This window comes from Pipistrellus kuhlii, unplaced genomic scaffold (genome assembly GCF_014108245.1).
Source record: "Pipistrellus kuhlii isolate mPipKuh1 unplaced genomic scaffold, mPipKuh1.p scaffold_m20_p_12, whole genome shotgun sequence".
In the NCBI taxonomy this organism is placed as follows: Eukaryota; Metazoa; Chordata; class Mammalia; order Chiroptera; family Vespertilionidae; genus Pipistrellus; species Pipistrellus kuhlii.
This window is the reverse complement of record NW_023425427.1, coordinates 4,704,482-4,723,265: the sequence shown is the minus strand read 5'-3', so window position 1 is coordinate 4,723,265 and position 18,784 is coordinate 4,704,482. Positions and strand designations below refer to the sequence as shown.

Genomic DNA, 18,784 nt, shown 5'->3' with positions numbered 1-18,784 from the left:
TTTATTAGTCTAAAACACATAAAAGGCTCACCTGACATGGAATTATAAAAATTAGTTCCATTTTCTTCTAATGGAAACACTATTTGTTCAAACTCTGAATAAGAGAAGTTAATTCTTGCTACAGTATTATTTGCTGTGTGGAAAATTTCCTTTACTCTTTAATTCTATTATTATTATTTTTTAAATATATTTTTTATTGATTTTATACAGAGAGGAAGGGAGGGAGATAGAGAGTTAGAAACATCGATGAGAGAGAGTCATCGATCAGCTACCTGTTGCACACCCCCTACTGGGGATATGCCCGCAACCAAGGTACATGCCCTTGATCGGAATCGAACCGGGTCCCTTCAGTCCCCAAGCCGACACTCTATCCATTGAGCCAAACCGGTCCCGGCACTCTTTAATGCTAAACTAAAAAGGTTTAATATGCAATTAGGATTAAAATAAAATTTATCTCACATAACAGTAAGATTGGACATACTGCTTTTAAATACATCGGAGGAAATAGGAAGCAGCTCCCCACTGACATCAAAATCATCAAGGAAGCAATGTGTTCTGTAGGAAAAGGCTCTGGACCTGAGTCTTTTGATTCCTTCAAGATCAGTTTTTTTCATTAAGCTCATAGTTATAAAATCTGCAATTTGGCTTTATTTTTATAATTTTATGAGGATGAAATGTAATTGTGGATGGAAGACAATTTAAAGTGTATCAAGTATGCAAGGTAATTTCAAATTGTTTATCTGAATTTTATTTTTATAACCTTGATAGACAAATAATCTTATGATATTATTGTTTGACAGATATTTTTATAACAAAGTTGTTGCTGAGGCTGAAGTTTTTGTTTCTTTTGGAATAAAAGATGACTTACATGATGATAACAAAGAAATGATGGAAAAAGCAATGCAAAGTACAATGGTAAGATGTTAAGATGTTCACTCGTACCTAACGATACATCATGAATGCCAGAGATGGAAAATAACTTCAAAATTATCTAGTCTGATCCCTAATTTTATATAAGATGGGAAATGGAAGCTGAAAATGCTCCATTGGTTTCTCATTGTCCTTAGGATAAAGCCAACTTTCCATGACATCAGCCTCCCTCTCCAGCCTATCTCCTGCCGCTTCCCACCTTCCTCTCCCTTATACTAGTCTCTCTTGCTTCCAGATCTTTGCAATGCTGCTCCTGCTTGAGAATGCTCTTGCCCTTTGTCTTCTCCTGCCTCTTCTTTGTCTGGCTAATTCCTCCTCAGCCTTTAAGTCTCAACCTTGACTCCTTTTCTCTGGGAAGTCTCCCTGATTCCTCTCAAGTAGATTAACTGCCCCTGCCAGGTACTCCCTTAGGCATTGATTCTGTGTTAGTAGAGAACATTTTACGATTTATTCTCAACCAGGGACTATTTTTACCCCTAAGGGAATATTTGGCGATGTTCCACAGACATTTGTCATTGTCATAACTGGGGTAGAAGATGCTACTGGCACTTCATGGATAGAGGTCAGGAGTGCTGCTAAACTCCTACAATGTACAGAGCAGCATCCCCTTCCCCCAACAGTTATCCTTCCAAAATGTTAATAGTAATGGTTTATTTACTTTTCTATTATTTGTAATAGTTTATTTACCTTTCAATCATTTTCTACACTAAACCCTTTGTGAATCTGAATTTTCCCACTATATACTCAGAACCAGCGTGGTTCCTGGAAGATAGTAGGTACTACTCTCTATCTACTATTAGTGAATGAATTTGATACCATTGTAATGAACCCAATTATTAATTAATAGAAAAGGAACAGGGGGAAGACCAACGAGTATAGGCATGTCATTAGTTCAGCTTTGCTAGAAAGCTGCAATTTAGACACATGCCAAATAAAGTCTGAGTGAAATAGAGAAGGTATTTGCTTGTCATTCATACCTGGGAACAGGTCATTGGCCAGAGCAGGCGTGGCCACTGCAAAGACACGACATTTGAAATACTTAAATTTTTTAAACAAAGAAGTTATCTCTTTTCCTTGATTCCTGGCCAGCAGGGGCTCTACACTCCTGCATTTGCCCACATGGCCCATGGATAACAGACACACTGGATTAATGGACTATACCTAACCTAATGCTACACCAGACCCAGCTCCACCATGGAACAGAATCTCTGCACACTGGCTTTGCTTCTAGTTCTGCTGAATCCCTAGCTGCACTTCTCCCAGGACTGGATTAAGGGAAATGGGACTTTGCAGACACAAGGATATAATTCCACACAGATAAAAATCACTCATCTGCCAATGCAAATCTCAGAAAATTCTTTTTCTCAAGATATCACAAGGATCTGACCCCCCAGCACCCAATGGGGAAAGGGATACATCACTTTCAGTGATGGGCACTGTATTTCCATCAATAACAAATTTATTGGGAAATTTCTTGTCCCAGGTTAAGTAAGAGCTAGTGGTTGCTGGGATCAGATTAGAGCCCTAGTCCCCTTTTCCCTTATCCATTTATTTTTACATTATACCACAGATGATAAGGACTTATGTCATTCTACTCAGTGTATATATTCATGTAGTTTGCATTACCAGTTATTTAGCCTTTGCTTTTTCAAAAGATACTTTTATTTGTTCAAGATATATTATAATTAAGATGCTTCTGGGCTTCTGAGTGGCACTCCCCCTGTGACAGCGCACTGACCACCAGGGGGCAGCTTCTGCATTGAGCACCTCATAGTAAGCGGTAGTCCACCGTTTGGTCAGTTTGCCTATTACTTTTTTATTATATAGGCTTTTTTAAATTGGTTTCAGAAAGGAAGGGAGAACCATTGATTGGCTGCCTTCTGCATGCCCCTCACTGGGGATTAAGCCCACAGCCTGGGCATGTGCCTTTGACCAAAATCAAACCCAGGACTCTTCAGTCTGTAGATCAAAGCTCTAACCACTGAGAAAACCTGCTAGGGCTAGATGCCTCTTTTTAATGCAAGATTCTATGATATGCAACAGATGTATTTCAGAGGGAAGGGAGGGGAGCAGCCCAAAGAGATTAACTAAAGAACTTATATGCATATAGCATAGCTCATGGACAAACAATAGTGTGGGGAAGGCCAGGGGAGGGGGCGGGAACGTGGTAGGTAGAGGAGGTCAAGGGGGAGTGGGGGGGATAGAACCTTTGTAATATTTAAAACAATAAAGATTTTTTTTAAAATTTATTTATTTATTTATTTTTACATATTTTAATGATTTTTTTTTGCCCCCCTCCCTCCCTCCCCCATATCCCCTCCCTCCCCATAGTTTTATGTCCATTGGTTGTACTTATATGCATGTATACAAGTCCTTCGGTTGATCTATTATCTCCCCCAGATCCTCCTCCCCTCCCCGCTGTAATTTGACAATCTGCTTGTTGCTTTACTGTCTCTATATCTATCTTTTGGTTCATCAGTTTATAATGCTCTTTATTATCCACAAATGAGTGAGGTCATGTGGTGTTTCTCTTTCATTGATTGGCTTATTTCACTCAGCATGATGTTCTCCAATTCCATCCAGGTTGCTGCAAATGATGAGAATTCCTTCTTCTTTATGGCAGCATAGTATTCCATTGTGTAGATGTACCAAAGTTTTTGGATCCAATCATCTGCTGACGGGCACCTAGGCTGTTTCCAAATTCTGGCTATTGTAGATTGTGCTGCTATGAACATAGGGGTGCATATATCCTTTCTGATTGGTGTTTCTAGTTTCTTGGGATATATTCCTAGGAGTGGGATTACTGGGTCAAATGGGAGTTCCATTTTCAGTTTTTTGAGGAAACTCCATACTGATCTCCACAGTGGTTGCACCAGTCTGCATTCCCACCAGCAGTGCACGAGGGTTCCTTTTTCTCCGCAACCTCGCCAACACTTGTCGTTTGTCGATTTGTTGATGTTGGCCATTCTGACAGGTGTGAGATGGTACCGCATTGTTGTTTTGATTTGCATCTCTCGTATAATTAGTGACTTTGAGCATGTTTTCATGTGCCTTTTGGCCTTCCTTCTGTCTTCTTTTGAAAATATTCTATTTAGGTCCCTTGCCCATTTCTTAATTGGATCATTCATCTTCCTTTTATTTAGTTGTATCAGCTGTCTGTAGATGTTAGAGATTAAACCTTTATCAGTGGTGTTATTTGCAAATATGTTCTCCCACACCGTGGGCTTTCTTGTTGTTTTGTTGATGGTTTCTTTTGCTGTAAAAAAGCTTTTTATTTTGATGTAGTCCCATTTGTTTATTTTCTCTTTAGCTTCCATTGCCCTAGGGGCAGTATCAGTGAAAAAGTTCTTTTGGCATACGTCTGAGATTTTGCTGCCTGAGGATGCTTCTAGTATTTTTATGGTTTCCCGTCTGATGTTTAAGTCCTGTATCCATTTTGAGTTTATTTTTGTGTATGGTGTAAGTTGGTGATCTAGTTTCATTCTTTTGCATGTGTCTACCCAATTTTCCCAACACCATTTATTAAAACAATAAAGATTTTTTTAAAGTGATTCTATGCTAGACACTGAGACTTAAAGCCAAATAATACAAAAATCCTTGGCTTCAAGTTATTTAATTTTAGAAGAAAAAAAATAAGGCAAAATCTATTTTACTATTATGCATAATAGTTAAATGATACAGTATGACTTAACCCTATATCCTTTTACCCATTGTATGTTTTTAATTAATGTTTCAATATGTGAGCAGCAAAGCACAAATTAAATATAAAACCCAACAAGCTCTCAGTTAAGAGCAAAAGTAAGCCAAGAGGCCTAGGAAGATAGATGATGACTCAAGGATAGGAAGAAGACGTCTTTATCAGCTAGTACAAAAAAAGACCTAGTTGAATCAAATGACGCTTAAGGCACCCCATGTCTATAATTCAATAATATAAATTAGAAAATAACATTCTGGGCTTAATTTTATCTTATTTTTTTCCATTTTTTTATTAAGGTATTATTTTAGACCAGTTATTTACTTTATTGCTGATGTTCATCCATTCCTCCGACATTGACTTTCACTTTGAGAGGCTAGTAAAAGCAGATTTTGTTAATTTTTCCTTATAAATTTTTCTCTGAAATAACTCTTTAATTTTCCCCCTTTAAAAAGATGATAAATGGAATTGCTAAAGTCAAACTGAACTCTGAAATGGCAGTTAAAGAATTGTCCTACAGCAGTTTAGAAGACTTAAATGATAAGTACCTTTATATTGGTGTAACAGTCATAGAGTCTTCAGGTAAGTTTTTCTTTCTTTCTTTCTTTCTTTCTTTTTCCTTTATCTTGGGAAATATTTAGACAGTATATTAAAAGTATAAATGATATCTACAGTTCTTTCATCTTTTGTTCATTAAAAGCTAGGATTAGAATATAGCTTCGCCACTCTAGTCATTGGGTTCCCATTGCTTCAACTGCAAGATAACACCTGCCCAATTGATATCCTGAGTGGCTCTGTAGGCTATCTGGCTTGAACATCTGGCACCCCAATATTCTCTCCTGTTGAGAAACAAAATAAAAATGAAATTATGTATGTAAAAATGTTTGATAAAGTAATTTGCAAATGGAAGTTATTATCATTATCATCGTTTTAGTCTCCTTATCTGTGCAATGATGAAGTTGAACCAAATGCCACCTAACGCCTTTTTCAGCATAATATTCAGAAATTCTGACTAACATTGGAGGCGATGATGTATTTAAAATGGATATAATAATAGTATATAATTCATAGGGTTGTGGTTAGGGTTAAAGAGTCAATATACCCAAAGCACTCAAAACAACACTTGTCATGCCCTGGCCATGGTGGGTCAGTGGATTGGCATCATCCCATGCACCAAAAGGTCTCTGGTTTATTTCCTGGTCAGGGCACATGCCTGGGTTTCAGTAGGGGGCATGCAGGAGGCAGCCGATTGATGTTTCTCTCTGATGTCTCTCTCTCTTTCTTCCTTCCTCCCTTCCTTCCTTTCCCTCTCCCTTTCTCTCTCTAAAATAAATAAAAACATTTTATAAAACAGTACCTATTACATAATGAGGACCATTTAAGTGTTAGCCCTTTTCCTTCTCTTTCTTTTTCTTTTCCTCCTTCTCCTTCTTTGGGTCCACCTACTACTTTCTTATCATCCTTAACATCTTTTAGAGTGCTCTCAATACCACTCCAGTGGTTTTTAATAGTAATTATTATTCCACGTTGAGTTAAACTGTCTTGCTTCTGGTATGTCTTGATTACTAATATTTTTATATTTTCAGGTTCATATTGAACCTCCAACTAACCTTGAACAAATAATTTAACCATACTGAGTTTTTTCATCTTTTTTATTTTTTGTAAAATTAAAGTTAAACACTAATGCCTCTTTCACCTCTTTAAATTTGTACTTCTAGAATAGAAGAATGGAGGTAATTATTCAGATATTGAACACTTTGTATATATCAGATGTCCAATAGATGTTGGATAAAAAGGATAACTAAATACTCCTTGCCCTGGCTGTTGTTTTTATCATTATTTTAATGTTTCTTCCTTATTTTTATTTTTGTTTGATTTATTTCAAATAAATTCAGCTTAATAAATATTTATAAAGTAGTCAAAGAGTGCCTCTAAGCATGCAGACTTCCAAATATGAGTGATGTATAATACCAACACTCAAAGGCTAACAACATACTAGCATCAGTTATAATACAAATAAACAAAGCATTCTATAACATGAAGGAATTCTATGTAAGCTTTAAGCCCAGTAGTTAATGTCATTGACCTTGAGAGGAAGGTGAGCTCTTAGGTGATGGTTGAGCAACCAAGAAGAGTGTCCCAAAGAGGATCAGTCTTGCAGGATAAGTAGGGTTTTGAGACAAGAATGGTAGATAGAGTGAAGTCAGCATCCTCTTTACAGGGACATACCAAGGGTGGAAAGTGAATCTTGATCTTTGATAATAACATATATCAAAGATGGCCAAAGTATAAGGATGTAATATTAAGAAGGAGTTTAAGGATACTAGAACTTTGTGTGTTATTTTTAATAGTATAACTTAAGTTTAGCTGGAGGGTAATGCTATTGGGCTCTTGCCAGTGGACCCTCAATGGGAAACTGCAGGCCAGCTTTAGCCTTAGGGCAAGTGTCATTATTTAATATGTTAGGCATTCCCTAAATAAGTATTTCATTAAATTATATATAAATAAAACCCCATAAGACTATAGTTTTAAAAAACTAACATTTAAAACTATTTGGTGGTATGTTCCTAAAAAGCCTTAAGATGGAGATATAATTCTTTGAATTTCTCTACCTCAAGCACTCTTTTCTGACTTCTACATTTCTCTCCATATTTCTTCACTGTAATGGTAAACCCCCTGTAAAGCTCAATCTCTGACCTATCCTTTCCTTCTCTCCTTAATCCTTTTTACATAATCAATGGAAACTCAGACCACTGCCAAAAAGTAGTATCCCTTCTTTGCATTCTTCCTCATCCCAGCTCTATAGCTCTAATTCTGCATGGGAGATATTTACAAGCCTTGTACATAGGCTTTGGAAACACTTGAGGTTTAAACTCTTCTCTGCACTGCCCCTCTGAACCAAGACCTATGTCCTACTTACAATTGATAAATGAATGAGTGCCAGAATGGAGTGAGTGAAAGAACAAGTCTGTGGAGTCATAACGACATAAAATAGATCCCCTTGTAGATAATATTCTAAAAAGGTCAACATGATCCTTGTCATTTCTTCAGGTGGATTTTCTGAAGAGGCAGAATTTTCTGCTGTCAAATATGTCCTCTCTCCCTACAAACTGAATTTGGTTGCTACTCCTCTTTTCTTGAAGCCAGGAATTCCATATTCTATCAAGGTAAGTGGGGGGGGGGGGGGGGGGGCAGGGAGAGAAATGCTGAATTGTCTTTTTCTGTTTACAGAAAACATGGATGTAGCAAATAGGGGAAGAACGCTAGAGAGGCAAATCATGGAGTGAGCCCCTCCTGTGATGTGGACAGGAGTGGGAAACTGCAGGCCAGTTTCAGCCTTAGGGAAAGTGTCATTATTTAATGCTAGAGGCCTGATGCATGAAAATTCATGCACTGGAAGGAGGGTCCCTCAGCCACGCCTGCCCCCTCTCACAGTCTGAGAGTCCTCGGAGGTGGGAGGTGATCCAGCAGCCAGGGAAAGGTTATGCCCCATCATACCTCTGCTACTGCCATTGCCTACAGTGCAAGCCTTGGTCAGCCCTGGTTACCTGAGCCTCTGGTGGCCCTGGCTGGCTGGGCAGCTATAATTCAAGGCTTGCCTGAGCCTCAGGCTGGCCCTGGGTGCTGGGCAACAACCACCTGAGGCTTTCCTCTGCCTCAGGCTAGGGTTCTGAGGAGACTGGGGGACACCAGAGGCAGGTGTGCAGCAAGTGTGGGCCTGGTCTTGCTGCATGCCTGCCACCTGGTGGGGCTGAGGGGACTGGGTGCCACCACCTTTAAGGGTGTGGCAGTAAATTGGCTTATTCTCTCCTTATTCACTGTGGGTGCTGCCATTTTTGAGAGTGGAGGAGTCAAATGGCATATTCTCTCCTTATTAGCTGTGGGCACTGCCATCTTTGTGATGGCATGAGAGTCAATTAGCATATTCTCTGTTTATTAGATAGGATATTAGGCATTGCATTAAACTGCTGAGGGGGCTGCGGATCAGGCCCAAAGAGAGGTCTGGAGAGAGAAGCAGGGTCTGATCAATAGCCTCTGTGGCAACTGTTGATCAGCACTTTCCTTTCTTTTTCTCTCAGGGCCTGGCCAGCAGCCACACCTCTCTTTCTCTTTGGCCTCCACTGGGGCTGATCAGCCGTTGATAGGCCCAGAAACACTGACTAGCATAGAAACCAACCATTCAGGACCAGATCTGGGTGAAGTGTGAGGAGCCAATGGCTGCTTAGGAGGTGGAGCTTTTGACACTGACTGGCATAGAGACCAACCAATCAGAACCAAATCTGGGTGAAGTTGGAAGGCAGAACCTAAGGTGGGGCGTTCAGAGATCATAATAATCTGGCCACTCAGTGTATACTTTCAATGGGGAGAAAAAATTTATTTCAGAATTGTTATGCTTTAAAATAAGTGCTGAACTGTTGAATTGAATTTGGAATGTTCCGACAAACAGGTGCAAGTTAAGGATTCGCTTGATGAGTTAATAGGAGGGGTGCCAGTGACCCTGAGTGGACAAACGGTCAATGACAACCAAGAGACGGCTGAGTTGGAGTCAAAGGAAAGAGTAACAAGTTCCAGTGATGGAGTGGCTTCATTTGTGGTGAATCTCCCATCTGGAGTGACAGCGCTGGAGTTTACTGTGAGCTGAATTCAATTAAATTTTCTAGGACAATGTCCACTTTTGACTGTATGCTTTGGCTAGTGTGCAGAACTGATGCAGCAGATTTTATACTTAAATCCAGTGAACAATTTCACAATGTTGCACCCAAAAATAAATAAAAATAGCACTAGAGGAGGATAAATTTATCACTTTTTTATTTGGGAATTAAGTATTTTCTTTTACTTTAGTAAGACTATATTAGAATCAAGAAGCTTCAGAATAGGTACAACAATGAAAGACAATGGTTGGAATATTCTTTCCCCCAATTTTTATTTCTTTTCAGGGCCATAAAAGGGTTGAATGTGGGAGCCTCCCTTTTCTTCTACTGCATGAAGCACTACACCTTAGAGCTCACTTAATACTTGTCTCTCCTAGCAAATAATGTCTAAGTTCCTCTTTCCAGGTTAAAAAAAAAAAAAAAAGAATAAGTTTATCACGTTAATGACCACAGTATGTATCCATTCACTGTGATCTACTGAGTGCTTATGAACTGCTAAACATTGGGCTAAGAATTTTATGTAGATAACTTTTAATATCCACTTAATCAGCTCTATAAGTTAAAGAATATTATTGTTTTGCAGTTGAGGAAACAGAGGCTTCAAACTTCTCTTTAATAACTTATCCAGAGTTAATAAATGGCAGCACTGGGATGCAAACCACTCCAGAGCATGAACTACTAACCTTTTTGCTGTCAAAGGTGGATATGACATCATTTCTGCCCCACCCTGTGTTTATAAGCACTCCTCTATGCTATTACTGCACAATGAAATAGGGCCAGAGAATCTCTGTGATGTCCATTCACAACTCCTATCCTTCAGTCCTCATGACCTCCCTACCACTGCCCCAAATTTCTGCCATCCCAACACATAGAAGAGGAATCCTCAACCTGCCATTACATTTCAGGAAGGGTACTAATGTTTGTTCCTGTGGCATCTTTCTCTCTTCACTTCACCAGACTTTCCCACCACAGCCCATAAGTCCATATGATTCTAATCATTGTCCGTCGTCTTTATAAAGTTATTTAATATCACAGCAGTATAAACATGGGAGTAGTAGAGGTATTCCTTTCTTCAGCATTTGGTGGTGTGAAATTTAGAAAGCAAAGAAAGAAATTTAAAAGGTACATTTTACATAAAACATTTTATCACTATCAAGTCTCTGAAATGTTTCCTTTTAGGTCAGGACCAATGATCCAGATCTTTCAGAAGAAAATCAGGCTAGCAAAGATTATACAGCAAGAACATATTCATCTCTGAGCCAAAGTTACCTTTATATTGACTGGACTGGAACCTATAAACCTATGCTCGTAGGAGAAAATCTGAATATTATTGTTACCCCCAAAAGTCCATATATTGACAAAATAACTCACTATAATTACTTGGTAAGTAAATAATGATAAAATTGCATCTATTTATTTCCCCACCTGAGTCATTTTCCTTTGCTTATAGAGAAACATTAGAATGATTCCTAAAATTTGTTTTAACAAAGCATTTCAACAGCATCATCTAATTTGATAACCAGTTTTTTAAAAACCTTTGAGATTGGTTCAACAAAGGTTCATCGTGACCATTTCATTGATGAGGAAACTGAGAGACAAAGAAGTTAAAAGACTTGCCATGGTCACTCAGATTGGAAAAGGAAGATTTTGATTTGAACTGGGAACCTCTAATTCCTTGTCTGATCTCCTTTTACCAAAGACAGCTGGCTACTCCTCAGAGAGAGTCTAATTAAATTCTTATGTTACCTATGCTCTCATGGCCAAAGATTACATACCTAGACCTATTTAAAATATATGCATTTCACTGGCATAAAAGGAGAACCCAAATCCTGTTTTTAAGTGTTGAATCATATCATACCTGCACAAGTTCTATAGCTCTATAACATTCCTTATTAAATCACTTCAGTTAGCAGAGGTGGTCAGTAATGCCTGTCCGTGAAATATAGGGGAAGAATGTATAAAAAAATATTAAGAGCTTCTTGATAACTGTCAAAGAAATGGAATGAATTATCCCAATGGGCAAGCCAAACAGATGGCAGTGATGGATTTTTTTTTTTTTTTACATTTTTAAAAAAGAAATTAAAAAATAAATGAGGATCAAAGATCATATTGGCTGATGAAGATATAGGGAACCTATTTAGGGACCAAAACTTTGTAATCTGTAATTTAAAAAAAACTTATGCTTCCAACTTAGAAGCTAACCTCTGCTTTTAAAAATTAATTCCTTAATAAGATGTACTTCACTTGTCTATTTTTTAAATCTGTAAAACAAAGGACATTTTAGTGATTTTAAACAGATTTGTTAGTTCTCTGTTTTCCTAATTATGTGATTTTGAACTAAAATCAGTATGACATTTTGTTAATTCCTGAGCCTCAGTCCATTCATTTGCACAATGGAGATAAAACACACAGTAGGCTCATACAACTTAACTTTCTTTTTCTTTAGCATAATTTCTATTCCAGCTTCAAGCTCCATCCTGAAACAAAGGTTTTGTTTCTGTAGTTATTGTTGCCACTCTTTATTTTTAGATTTTATCCAAGGGCAAAATTGTTCACTTTGGCACAAGGGAGAAACTTCCAGATTCCCCTTATCAAAGTATAAATGCTCCAGTGACATTGAACATGGTTCCTTCAGCCCGTATCCTGGTCTATTACATCGTCACAGGAGAGCAGACAGCAGAATTAGTGTCTGACTCAATCTGGTTAAATATTGAAGAAAAATGCGGCAACCAGCTTCAGGTAAGCCACAAATGATGTCACAATTTAATTTGTTTCTGAATAAAGGAGACTATAAATAGCAGCCTATGAAATTTTTTCTCATAAAAATTATCCTTTTTTTTTCTTTTTCAAATGATTTTTCAGGTTTATCTGTCTCCAGATACAGATTCATATTCTCCAGGTGAACATGTGTCTCTTAATTTGGCAACTCACTCAGATTCCTGGGTGGCTTTAACAGCAGTGGACAGTGCTATATATGGAGTCCAAAGGAAGGCCAAGAAGTCCCTAGAAAAAGTTAAGTAGTGCATAACCTTGATTACGGTGCATAGGTGTCTCTGTGCAGTGCTTCAAAAAAGTATGGCCCCCTGGAGCTGAAACACAACTGAGGCCTAGATGTTATCTTTACTTTGACCAAAACTGTCTTTGTAGTCAACAGATATGAGACTTTGTTCCTAAAATTATTTTATGCAGGTCAGAACCTCATTGTCCTGAGGGCTTAATGCTTAAGGGACTTGTCATGCAAGGGTTTGTATGAGAGTCGTATGAGACTATATCTTGACCCCTTGTTTCTCCTCTAAGGGAGTATAAACCATATGACTTATGATGCTAGGGGAAGAAAGGTCACCCTGAGGGTAACGTCCTAGCTTATAATATTTGTTTCCCAGTTTTGTTCATTGCTAGGCACCTAAGACTGTGCCCTGTTGATATTTCATATCTGGTCTATCATTCATGTTCTACTCATACCTGTCTAACTGCCTGCTCTATCAATTGCAGCATGTATTCAAAGTACAAAACACCATGGATCAGTTTCTAAAAAGCTCCTCACCAAAGCTTAAGACTTAGTTCTTGCTTTAATTTTGAATAGGTATATATTTAAAAATGTAAAAGGACAAACTAAAGGAATGAAGTTGGGAAATTTGGGCTCTGGCCATTTGATAAATGAGTATTTCACAAGTTTGTTATAACCATGAAACAACTCACACCTTTAGTTCTTTAGAGGGATGATTTCTATATCTGAATAGGCTCAACATTTTGGCTGTTTGGACAGGTATTTCAAGTTTTAGAGAAGAGTGACCTAGGCTGTGGGGCAGGTGGTGGCCGCAACAATGCAGAGGTATTCCGCCTGGCTGGACTCACCTTCCTCACCAATGCAAATGCAGATGACACCCAAGAAAATGGTAAAACTCTCAGCACTTTTTGTTTTTTCTTCAAATTGATACTGAAACTCACATAGACTATTTGCCTCCTAGGTCTCATTTTTGTTCGTCCTCCAGAATATTCTCTACACTGATATTAGAATGACATTTCATTAGCTTTTAAAATAAAGTACACATTTTTTTTTTTAGTGAAGTACTCAAAGCCTCACATGATCTTCTCTTCAACTCTCTCCAACTATTTCTCATCCTGTTTTACCTTACCTTACCTTACCTTACCTTACCTTACCTTACCTTTCCTTACCTTACCTTACCTTTCCTTACCTTATGTTTAAGCTAACAGAACCAAGTGTAGTTGTTGGATGGCACTATGCTTTTACACTTTTGGGCCTTTCTTCATCAGAACTGCTTTTTCTTTTATTAGCCTGGAGAAGCTAGTGAAAGAATCATCTCCTCTATGAGTATTCTTTCCCCCATAAAATTAATCATTCCCTCCTGTTTTAATAGGGAAAATATTGTAGGGACTAACTCTATAAGTAATAAAATAGGAGTGCATCACTGCACATTCTTACACTAAATTATACAACTTTTCTCAGCCACTGCACTGGGAGCTTCCTAAGGGTAAGGACCACATCTTTACTTATATTGATTTTAAAGAGGAAGGGAGAGGGAGAGAAGGAAGCATCAATGATGAGAGAGAACACTAGTCAGTTTGGTCAGGGGGCATCCAATCAATGTCTCTCTCTGAAAAATCAATGGGAAAATATCCTCAGGTGAGAATTTAAAAAAAAAAATGATGAGAAAGAATCATTTATCAGCTGCCGCCTGTACTCCCCACATTGGAGATTGAGCCCACAATCCAGCTGTGTGCCCTGATCAGGAATCAAACTGTGACCTCCTGGTTCATAGGTTAACACTTAACCACTGAGCAACACCAGCCAAGCAGGACCACATCTTAATTGTCTTCTTTCTATAGTTTAAAAACTGTTTATAAGTGTATTTAATACTATTATTTGTAACTAGAGGCCCAGTGGATGACATCTGTACCCAGGGGGGATGGGGGCACAGGTCCCTCAACCCAGCCTGCACCCTTTTACAAGTGCGGTGTGTGTGTGTGGGGGGGGGGGAATGTGTGTCATAGGGACCAGTCATTCTACCCTGTTCAGTCAACTTGCATATTACCCTTTTATTATAGTATATAGGATAATATAGTACAAAGAACAAATAATAAAAAGAACATATCCAACAAAAACTTTGTTCACTCTAAATACTTAGCTATTTCTCTGTAATGAGTAGATCAAAAAGGTTACCGGATTCAAAATCAAACTCAGATCAAACAAGTCAAACTCTAAAACACTAGATCATGAGCTCCCCTCAGATAAAACAAGTCATAGTAAGATGTATAGTATACAATGCCTAGTTGAAAGCATGTTTTCAATATTTTAAATGAATGATTTGTGAATGTTTTAAATATTTATATATTTTATGGAATTTTTAAAATATTTTAATCTCCCTTTTTTCTTTCTTCTTTTTGTCTTTATCGTTTAAAAAACAAAACAGATAAACCTTGTGAAGAAATTCTCAGGCCAAAAAGAATGCTGCAAAAGAAAATAGAAGAACAAGGTACTCTAAGAATTTCACGTGATTATAAAAAGGTTATGGTCATATCATTCAAAAGCTGGAGGAAATTAAACATTATCTGATGTCCCCTAACTCAGATAGAATGGGGGAAAAGAAACATATGTACAGACATCTAATTCACCTACTAATCATCTAATTCATCTAATTTATCTAATAATCAAAAAGATTATTCCAAATACATCCAATAGTTCATTTAATCTGAAGAAAATAAAGTTTTATTTCTATCTCTAAAAGATAAACTTATTTTTGATAAATATTATTGTAATAAATATTTATCACAAATATTTCCTCTCCACAAACTTAATCTAACAATTAAAATCATATTATTTCATTTTATTCTGAAAACATAATTTAATTAATTTGGGGATATATCTGGAAATCTATTTTTTTAATTAAATATGTTTAACATTTAATAGTATTTTGTATTGCTCTTTGGGAAATAAGTCTAATATAAATTATTTAAAACAATTTTTTAACTAGAAATTTGATAATTGGCAGTGTTATAGTAGAAAGAACATTGAACTGGGAGTCAGTTGCCTGAGTTCAACTAATAATCATGCTTACAATAATATAATAATTTATTCCATTTTTATATGTATTATTTTAATGTTAACTTTTATTCTTCTAAGTTCTAATGACACAAAAAGAGACACATTAATTTAAGTGCTTACAATGAAGAGTGATGCTACTAGTGAAGGTCCTCAAACCATATCACACAAAAAGTGTTTGGGGGGAGAAAAGGATATTTAGCTTGAAGAAGGAAATACTTATGTAGTGATGATTGCTATCTTTAAATACTTGAGTATTTCTCAATCAAAGGGTGCTGAACCCAAGGCACCAGTTTCAAGACTTAATGTGAATCAGAATTGACTACCTACGTCATGAGACCACATTCTCCCCATTATTAGAGTAGTTCCAAAGGGAGGCTGATCAGCCAACTAACTATGACTCTTGTGGGGAGGGGGTCATATGGCAGTAGAAACCAAGTATCTCTTCAGATCTCTTCTAAGCGTGATTTATGCATGATCAAGGACACCTGTATTATTACCATTTCAGCTGCTAAATACAAACATATCCAAGTGAAGAAATGTTGTCGTGATGGAGCCTATCGTAACGATGATGAAAGCTGTGAACAGCGAGCTGCCCGGATTAAGCTAGGCCAAAGATGCATCCAAGCTTTTTTGAATTGTTGTACCATAGCACACGTGTACCGTACTGAAGAGTCTCATAAACTGATGCAATTGGGAAGGCTGCGTAAGTTTGATGTTTCCTATATCAGAATTCTGCCCAATATGAAGAATTTTGTGTAATTTTATGCTGCTAAGAAAGCAATTTTCATGCTCTATTTTAAATTAAAATAGAAAAGGTAACTTGTAAATGCCCCTAAGGAAAAAAGATCTGTTAATCATTTTTGGGAATCCAAAGAGGTACATCTAGTGTATGTAGCAGAGTACATTAGTCCATAGTCAAGACCCTGGGCTCACTCTATAAACCTGAATGATTGTTTATCCTCTCAGAGTCTCAGCCTTTTCATTTTTAAAGCAAGAAAGTTAGGCCTGATGATATCCAATGTGCCTTTGAGCTCTAAAATTTTATGCTACTGTGATATTACAACCATTAAAAATTCCATTTATACCTATATGACCAAATATAAGCAAAAGATTTTAAAATATAGCGTAAGGTTAAGTGTACTTATATAAAAGTTGAAATCTCAATTCTGTTTCAAGTACAATATATAATTTCAGATTCTATAGAACTCTAATTAATATGTTTTCAGAACTTTTAGGACTTTGTTTCATTTACATATAGTTAAAGCAAAATAGACAAAGGCAGAATGACCAGTCTTATTTTATAATCTGACTAGATGCCCAGTGTACAAATTCATGCACCCCTGGAGTCCCTCTGCCTGAACTGTGAGATGGGGCTGGAACCGGCTCTCTGACATCTCCCAAGGGGTCTCGGATTGCAAGAGGGCACAAGCCAGGCCAAGGGACCCACCAGTGCATGATCGGGGCGGGGAGGGACACAGGAAGTTGGCCAGCCTAGGAGGGAACCTGAAAGGGCTCTAAGGCATGTCCGGCCTGTCTTGCTTAGTCCCAATGAGTTGGATCTCAGCAGCAAGCTCACCTACCGGTCAGGGTATCTGTCCCCTGGTGGTCAGTGTACATCATAGAAAGCAATTGAGCGGCCTTAGCATATTATGCTTTGATTGGTTGAATGGACGACTGGACACTTAGCATATTAGGCTTCTATTATACAGGATTGTTTTGCTTAATAGTGTATCTTAAACATCCATTTGATGACATCCTAAAATTCCCATGTGTGTTGCTGCAACTTTACAAGGGTCTGCATGGGTTCCTCTCTCTGCTCTGTAGCCTGTAAACTTATCTCCAGACAGGAAACCTGGACAACTGTAGACTTTATCTAATCTTCTCCCTTCTCTCAGGGATCACAGTCCTGGGTCACTTAAGCTCTGGTATCTAAAAACTGTTTTATATGGTGTGTCTGGTATTCTTTTTTATTTTTATTTTTAAAGATAGAGAGATAACCCCAGTCCCTGTTCGTTCATCTTGGACAGGAACAGAAATTATGTTTATTTTGACTAAAGATAATTTATATTAAATAAATTTCTAAGCTAAGGCAGAGAATCACATAAACAGAATTGTTACAATTATAAAAATGCAAATAACTTTATAGACTGATTAGTATCTTGTATAATCTCAGGAACACTAAACATTTAGCAATTTATAAAACAAACTAGAGGCCCAGTGCTCAAAATTCATGCACAGATAGGGTCCCTAGCAGCTGCTAGCCTGGGCCTTCCTTTGCTCTGCACCACCCCCTGGTGGTCAGCACATGTCATAGTGAGTGATCAAACTTCCAAGGGGACACTTTGCATATTAGGCTTTTATATTCACTGAGTGGCCAGATTTCCATGATCTCTGAATGCATAATAATATGGCCACTCAATATATATTAGATGCCTGGTACATGAATTCATGCGTGGGTAGGGTCCAGCCAGCCTGGCCAGGGGGAGGGGACATGGGCGGTTGGCCAGGTTGCCTGGTGGTCAAATTACTGGTCAAGGGGACAATTTGCATATCTGTCTTTTATTATATAGGATATACACTGAGTGGCCAGATTATTATGCGTTCAGATATCATAATAATCTGGCCACTCAGTGTATATAGATAATTAAAGATATTTTATGCTTTATTTTATCAATGCTATTAGTGGAGAATTCCTAATAGTTCTATTTTGAAATCACTAAACAACATGTTTCATTGATCTTTCAGAAAATACGTGTCTAAATTAATGTCCATATTTAAAATTTGGCTCTAAGTAGAATAATGTTGTTTTTCTATAATTGATTATACTTCCCCTGACCCCCAGATGTACGGCCCCTGGCACCAATAACCAAATCAGAAATAAGAAGCTATTTTCCAGAAAGCTGGTTATGGGAAGTTCATCGTGTCTCCAGAAGGTATTAAAGAACTCAAGAGATTCCCCACTTTGATCCCCACTTTGTGTGCCCTTTTCAATCAGTTCAAGCAAGGTAGTTGTATTTACTTGCAGCTAGTAAAAGAGACAGGGAATTCATATCCAAAGTTTTGCCTCCAGATGGGAGGCTTAGCCACTACTTACATACACTATTTGGTCAATTACTTGATGTCTTCTTTGCAGTTGACTACAGGTTGGGTTATCCGACTTACAGTTGGTCTGCAAAATACTGTGCTTCATTTTAACATTTAGCAAGAATAGCACTTAATAAGAATGGCTCAAACCTTGAGACCTCTGTCCTATATAACAAAGGTATTATGTACATATTTCTTTGACATTCCTCTGAGAAATGTGAGAAAATGCAAATATTATGGCAAAAAATCTGAAGATAGCCCATTTCCCAATAGTTTAAAACTTAATATGAGCCCTAACCAGTTTGGCTCAGTGGATAGAGTGTCCAGGTTCGATTCCAGTCAAGGGCATGTAACTTGGTT

General features: G+C 37.6%; 1 protein-coding gene across 1 annotated transcript in view; it reads left to right on the top strand.

The window, feature by feature from the left end:
- Window positions 1-18,784, top strand: part of C5 (complement C5) — an 80,944-nt gene that overhangs the window by 16,628 nt on the left and 45,532 nt on the right. The window contains exons 8-18 of the mRNA XM_036432860.2: window positions 801-915; window positions 5,080-5,206; window positions 7,676-7,791; window positions 9,072-9,257; window positions 10,456-10,659; window positions 11,806-12,015; window positions 12,139-12,288; window positions 13,043-13,172; window positions 14,709-14,771; window positions 15,846-16,043; window positions 18,183-18,273. Coding sequence (XP_036288753.1) covers window positions 801-915; window positions 5,080-5,206; window positions 7,676-7,791; window positions 9,072-9,257; window positions 10,456-10,659; window positions 11,806-12,015; window positions 12,139-12,288; window positions 13,043-13,172; window positions 14,709-14,771; window positions 15,846-16,043; window positions 18,183-18,273 — 1,590 coding nt within the window. The remainder of the gene's footprint in view (window positions 1-800; window positions 916-5,079; window positions 5,207-7,675; window positions 7,792-9,071; window positions 9,258-10,455; window positions 10,660-11,805; window positions 12,016-12,138; window positions 12,289-13,042; window positions 13,173-14,708; window positions 14,772-15,845; window positions 16,044-18,182; window positions 18,274-18,784) is intronic.